This window comes from Metopolophium dirhodum, chromosome 4 (genome assembly GCF_019925205.1).
Source record: "Metopolophium dirhodum isolate CAU chromosome 4, ASM1992520v1, whole genome shotgun sequence".
Classification (NCBI taxonomy): Eukaryota; Metazoa; Arthropoda; class Insecta; order Hemiptera; family Aphididae; genus Metopolophium; species Metopolophium dirhodum.
In genome coordinates this window covers 14,555,421-14,562,871 of record NC_083563.1, presented here as the reverse complement: position 1 = coordinate 14,562,871, position 7,451 = coordinate 14,555,421, and the positions used below count along the sequence as shown (strand labels likewise).

The 7,451-nt window shown below is 37.3% G+C and overlaps 1 protein-coding gene across 1 annotated transcript; it reads right to left on the bottom strand.

Moving 5' to 3' along the window:
• Window positions 1-2,716: 2,716 nt before the first annotated feature.
• On the bottom strand, window positions 2,717-6,813 carry LOC132942298 (IQ and ubiquitin-like domain-containing protein). Its single transcript, XM_061010586.1, has 3 exons — window positions 6,768-6,813; window positions 6,597-6,690; window positions 2,717-5,432 (listed from the first exon to the last, which is right to left on the bottom strand). The coding sequence occupies exon 3, from the start codon at window positions 5,017-5,019 to the stop codon at window positions 2,959-2,961; it is 2,061 nt and encodes a 686-aa protein (XP_060866569.1). The 5' UTR covers window positions 5,020-5,432; window positions 6,597-6,690; window positions 6,768-6,813; the 3' UTR covers window positions 2,717-2,958.
• Window positions 6,814-7,451: the final 638 nt, after the last annotated feature.

The following is a 7,451-nucleotide window of genomic DNA, read 5'->3' as shown; positions in this document are numbered from 1 at the left end:
GTGCTTAATCAATTAAAATAGTTAATAATATTGTGTATGACTTAGGCAAGAAATAAGTGTTTGAAAAAATGTGATGCAGACTAGTGCTGGCCGAAAAACAATGACAAAACATACCAAACTAAAATAACTTTGAATTAAATAATAAAAAATAGAACATAATATGTTACAACAAGAATTATAACCCCTAATCATAATTAAAAGTTTCCAAGTTGAGGAATCTACTCCACTAATCAATTTATTGTAGTCGGTAATTTTTAATATTGACAAATATATTGGTCATACACTTATGCCAATATGCAATAACTTACCCATCAATTTGCAATCATGTGTTCATGCTTTACAAAATATACAAATGTTATATAGGTATCCAGTTTTTAAAAACTAGCGTTAAGGGGATTCGACACCATGATTTTCTTTTTTTGTCTAACACACACGTGACATGATTTTAGACTCGTTCTTTGCCGAACATACCAATTGATCTAATGAAGCGATAAAAATTCTAAAAACAAATATGAATTTGTTATCAAGTCTATTTGAAATCAACTTTCCCACATTTTTTGATTTTAACTTCTCCAAAAATCAAAATACTACAATTTTTAAATACTTCTTTTTAATATGACATTTTTAGGATTTTGGGGGATAATATCAAACATGTGGAAAAGTCGATTTCGAGTAGACTTGACTACAAATTCAAATCTGTTTGTAGAATTCTTATCACTTAAATAGATCAATTGGAATGTTTGGCAAAAAACAAGTCTAAGATACTATGTCATACTATGTCACGCATGTGTTAGACAAAAACAGAAAATCGCGGTATCGAATCCTTTTAAATATTGATTATGTAATATACTAAATAATAAATTATCGTATTTAGCAATGAAACTACAAGGCACAGCCTTAGAAGATCATCTTATATTTTTACTAGGTACCTACTACCTATTAGGTATTTATTAACTTGACATTTGCGACTAATAATGCCAAGGATCTATATGAATTACTACACTAGATAGATACCTACTACTTGTAATAATACTTACAACAGAAATATAATAATCTATTAATATTGAATTTTGTGGGGGAAGGATTTTCGAGCGAATGTCAAAACTAAGCTAGATAGTTTACAGCACCGTCAAGTAACAAAATTGCCAAAAAAAAATGTACAAATATCTTTGTTCTAGTTAGTAAAGGATTAAAAACAGTTTTTAAGAAGGCGTTTATGTTACTTTTGTCCATGTTTCTTTACTGAAAAATAATTAGCACACTTCCGTAATTTTGACGATTTCCGTCAAATATTAACTTTAGCCAATCATAAAAATTGAGGGTGGATTTAATCTCAACTTTTTTTTTAAATACACTTTAAACAATTTATAAGGAATCTGTCATCACAAATTCAAGATTTTTGATTGAGCGAAAAAGTATAGTCAATTATTGAAAAAAAATCAAAAAAATCGATTGTTTCATTGCTATAAAGCTTTATAAGTGGGGGACAGAGTGGCCTTGCGGACTAAGGCGTCGGTTGTGACGCACACCGGCGCTGGTTCAAACCTCGGTCCACGGGCGGCATTTTTCTTCGGGCAAGTCACGGTGTCCGGAGAACAAGTGCCGCCATCCCCCACCCGGGTATGGCAGATACCTACGGTTGCCCACTTGAAAATCTGCCAAAACTACACACACGTGTTTACACCTACTGTTCCCTCCCCACAGTTAAAAACCACCCAATGGCCTAAGTTGCCGAGGGTTAACTAATGAAAAAAAAAAAGAATCTTTAAAAGTGTCAAAATGTTTTCAAAACGTTATCAAGTATAGAAAATACCAATATTAACATCTGGGGGAAATTTAAAGGATCGAATGTCAATCGTTTTTGAGTTGGGCACACCAAAAAAACAAAATCGAATTTGTCAAAAATTGGTATTGCTTCACTTCGAATCTAAAATATCAAGAATCAAAATCCACACATACTGTAGGTATTATTTTGATTATAATTTCCTAGTTTGATAATTAATATAAATAACATTATAAATGCTACGTTTTCTTCTAAACAATATGATTTATTTCAAAACTTGTATTTAGTAGGTATTGTTTTGTTTTTAATGTTTTTACACTTATTCATTGTATAATAAATAATCACCCAACATCCAACCACCCACCAATTTGTGTATTTAAATAAAAATTGTGACTACCTATGTATTTTTAATATTTTTCAACTTCATTGTAACAATCTATTAGAATCCTATAATAGGATTACAATCCTTGTATTCATTTTTCAAGCGTTTTGATCCAACAAATAAAATTTTATTGACACTTATTGAAAAAATCTAAAAAAATTGGAAACTAAAAATGTCCGTAAACTGCTCGAAACAAGTCAAAATATTTCGAAAATTGTATGGTGTATTGGAAATGCTTATATAAAGATTTAGTGAAAAATTACTATTAAGTAGTACTGTTGAAAAATAATACATTATTCAGTATTCACAATATACATATTATTAACATACTCCAATAATTCTTAACACGCTTATTAACCCGGTGCGTTTGTAGCCACACATCCACAATAACTCAAATTTTAAAATACAAACACTACCTAGAGGATAATTGTACTCAAACCTTCAAGCCCTCAATAACCCAAAATCCTATTAACCCATCACGCTGTTTTAAACTTTTAGACACAATTGGTTAATAGAGATAAAATTTAAGATCGTATCTTATATCTCATCAACCAATCAAATAAAAATATTTTTATGGAAATTAAATTTCTATAATAGCCTGTTTTATGGGCTTATGTGCTACCTACCTAGTACCTATTCGTATATTAAATTGGTGTTGATTAGATAAAACGTTTGGCCCCTTATCATGAGTTTGTCAAGTTAAAATTCCATAAGCTACGATTTTACTTGAAAAATGTTATGGTCCAACCTCAGTACCTACAGACTCATCCAGATGATCAGAGCGAGCGCTAGTCTATTTATGCGTCTTGATGTTGAAACGATCGGCGACCGTTTTCCAATGTTTTGACAGCGGTTTCGCCTTATCGGCAGTCCGATGGTCGACTGCCTGCACCAGATTTCCGAACTGCAATCGGGCCATCATGTGTCTGTTGGTGACGGACCGGACGAACTGCTCGTCGTAGCAGTCGGCCGGGTCACCGTCCAGTCGGCAGTGGGCCTCCGCCTCGGCCCGGGTCAGCAGCACGCAGTTCCACGGCGACCAGGGCTCGTCACGACGCCACCGGACCAGCCGGAGCCCATTTAGCTGACCTGACTCGCCGACGGCTGACTTCTCGCGCCACACGACGGACACCAGCCGGTACACCTCGGTGGGCTGCATCAAGAAACACTCGGACCCGTATGCGGCCTTCTGCATCTCGTCGTGCCGGAGCGTCTTCAACATGCGCCGGTACGGGGCCATGTCAATGCGCTTGTGCCCCACCTGCTCGGTCCACTCGCAACTTGCGCACACATTGGTCCGGTTCACGCGGCTCTCTAGCGAGAAGTCTGTGGCTGCCAGGTTGCGCTTGCACCGGATGCACGTGTACACGTTGAGCACACGCTTCTCGGTAGGCCGATAGTATGAGTCCGCTTCTGGGTTCACGTCCGGCTGCCGGATGTAGTGCCGGAACATCTGCTCCACCCGGGATCGCGCTGACCGCAGGCTGTCCGCATCCGCACCCATACTGGCCAGGCCCTTTTCCATGGCCACAGCCGCCAGCAAGTGCTCCTTGTACTTATAACTCGACCCGGACACCGCGGCATGCAGCTCGTCGAGCGCTTCGGCCCGGTCTACGCCGTCGGACGGAATCACGATTTTTGAATAGATCTCTTTTAGCGCCCGGGCCTTCTGGTTGCCGACCGTGTCCACGGTCAGGAGCTTTCCCGCTTTGTTCTTGAACATCTTGGGCTTAGACGTCTTGTTCAGGAACGTCACGTCGTCGTGTTTGGTCAGCTCGTACTTGAGCTCTGATCTCTGCTTCTCCACCTCCAACAGGAACTTGATCTCCTTCTTGAGCAGGTTCATCTGCGCTGCCTTCCTTGAGTTCTCCACCTCGATCTCCTTGATCCGCTGTCGCTCCTTCTTCCACCACTTTCCGATCATCGTGTACAGCGAATAGAAGTGCTGCTGCTTGGATTCAAGAGCCGATGTGGCCGCCGCTGCCGCACCGCCGTCCAGTCCCGATGTCATGCTGCGGGATTTCCGTTGCCTCAGCAGCCGCCGTTGCTCGTCATCAGTTTTCGCTTCGGCTTCGGCCGCTACACGTCTTCTCTCGCGTGCCGCCAAAGTCCTCCTGAACGCCCGCTGTATTTTGAGCACACTGCTCAGGACGTGATCTTCCCGTAACCACGACTGGTAACTATGGTAACGCTTCGGTCTTATCCACCTGCCATCTGTGTACCCGAAACTGCCGCAGTAGTCATCGGTCTGCGTCCACACCGGTCGGCTCGATGCCCGGCCCACCGCCCTGTCGATGCAAGTCTGCGTCCGGCCGTCCATCCGGTGGACAGCGGGCGCGTCTATCGCTACTGCCTTAGGATCGGTCTGAGCGGCCGCATGAAAGTACATCTTGCCGGTGCGCTTGTCCCGGTACCCCCCCAGCCACCGCTTATGGCCATCCACAGCTCCGCACCGTTCGATTTCCACCACGAGTCGCCTGTGGTTAACGTCCACTGTGATGACGTCCACTGCTGGCAAGTAGTAGACGGGTGGCTTGGGAAGCTGTATGCCGTCGCCCCGCAAGCGTAATTCGAAAATTCCCAGTGACGTTGCTCCGAGCTCCTTGAGCGTCTGCCCATCACGAGGCAGACGCGACACTTCGCCCCCCGCTTCATCGCGTTCGATGACGATTAGGTTCGGGTCCGTGTTCAGCGTCCGGTGCAGGTGTGACCTAAGCGCACCGATGTCGGTATTCAGGTCGAACGCTTGCGTCAGTGTTTCATTCGCATCCGTACGAAATTTGACCGTCACTACCTCGTTACTATGGTAGTTTTCGGTTTTCGCGTCAAAATTCTGCGATATTTCACCCGACATTGTAACAATGAGTAGTATATACAATTATCAATAGATTATACAATACATTCAGTCTGTACCAGTTCACCGGAGGTATTATGTGGTCCTATACAAGGGGCTGAGGGGCCCTACTATTGATCACACTTAAATCACTATGGCGACCCAGTTTGAAATTGTTTATTACCTATTCAAAAAAAACATTTTTTTTTTTTTTTTATATTATAATAGTTATATTTGTTACAAACTTACAGCCCAACAGTAGTACAATATTATTATTAACATTAAATTGTATTGTATGACTAAGCATAACAATTTACAGAGATGTATAATATATAACAAAACAATATTTGGTTCAAATGGGGTAAATCTCTAAAGGTTTCTTATTGTCTTCATAATTATTTTTAAACATTGTTATCAGCACTGATAACAGAGGCCTGAAACCAATAAAATTAAAATTATTGAACAATGAGCATAATATTATATAATGTTACATAATACATATTAATTATCTTAAGTATTCTTATTACCCAATGATCAATAGAAAAAGAGAATATATTTTAATACCCATATATAATCAGTGGCGTCATTTCAGTTTTCAATAGAGGGGGGCAAAGGTTTAGACCGGCCCGAATGGGTAAAAAAAAACCGCAAAAATATTAGTAGTTTATTAAGATATCTTCTTTTTTTTATTTTTGAAAATCTATTAACAGCATTATCTATAAATCAATTTTACCTTATTCTTTATAAGTATATAAGTATATATTATATAATATATATATATATCTTATATAAGTATATGATATATTTACAAATTAATATTATCTTAAATTATAATATATTTTTTTTTTATTGCTTGCTTACCGGCTCAAGTTTTGTCTGTTTATTAACATGCTAGAAATTATTTTCGATACTTTTCGAGCAGTTTGCGGTAATTTTATATTTTTAGTCGCACCACTTAACCACCCAACTATTTTTTTTAGATCATATTTTTCCCAAATTAAAAGATTAATGTAAACATGCGTCACGAAAAAAATTAATTTTAATTTAGGTACTCAACTAAATTAACACAATACGCAGAATAGTTGAATCATACACGACTGTCGCAAGTTATGAAGTCCGTGATCAATGATAAATAATAAGAGCGTCAATCGGTTGTTGTTTTTAGAATTTGTAATCATTTTAGATTTTAGAAATTAAACTATACGAGATTATGATACTAACTCTTCATTTTCCTTCACAAAACACACTCACACAAACAAACATACATAAATACATACATACAATGTGTACGTCCCCGCATACGTCTAAATATATTCGAACTATCAATTAGTAAAAATGTATCATTGTGACAATAATTTCTTAGTACATACTATAATATTTTCTGAAAATATTATAAAATTCCCAGACAGCAAATGTTTGACTAAAAATATTATTATAACATTATTATAGGCACGTTTTTGCACTAATAAAATATAATAATGGTAAAACGGCAACAACTGGACACCGGCCCATAGGGCTGCTTTTAAAATCAGACAGGGGCAAATGCCCACCTTGCCCCCCCCCCCAAATGACGCCACTGTATATAATAAGTATCTAACCCTTACTGTTTTAATGTTTCATCACTGTCTTCAAGATGTAATAATGAAGTCATCTGCTTCCGATAACCATTTGTCTTCAACTCGGTTCCCAATTCTTGAAATAATATAATAAACATTAATTACATTTTGCAATCAGTTGGTATTTTATTATTTTTTTTAATCATATCCCACCTTTCTTAAACATTGAGTTTGTCAATTTGTATCCCATAAAATCCATGTATTCAGATATGAGCTTGTTAATCAACTCATTTGTTTCAGATTGTTCAGGTTTTTTTTCGATTATATTAATCACATCTTTTTTCTCTAAGATTTTTCTTATTTCAGTTTCTACTGTTGATGCAAAGTTGTTCCAAGTAGAGTTATCTATAAGAGACCGCTTAACAGCTAGGAATAAAAAAATAAAAAAAATAATAGCATCAATTATTTTATTCTAAATCAATTGGCTATAACACTGAAGTACTAAGACACTGTATTACTGGAGTATAGATACATCATACATTTATGACTATAAGTATTTTATTAAACAGATTACCTATACCTTAATCTTAGAAAGGTTCTAACAACAGTTAGTTGCAGTTAAACAACATATCTTGAAAACAATTTAATTTATGTCTTATAATATTTAGTTTAGATTTTATGTATATATGTATACGAGTCATGGTGATTTATTTTTTCAAATAAAAAATAGTTAAAAACTTACCTAATCATAACTAAAAAAAAACTAATTACATTTTTTAAAATAATGCCCTATCCAACCCAACATTAAATTAAATATTTATTTATTTATATATTATTATTTGGCTCAGTTTGAATAAGACTTTGGCCCGCCCTAAAATTAAATCTACTCTTCACCTA

What these genes read in the sequence shown, in the direction of transcription:
- LOC132942298 (XM_061010586.1), bottom strand. Translation starts at nt 5,019, where the DNA reads ATGTCGGGTGAAATATCGCAGAATTTTGACGCGAAAACCGAAAACTAC.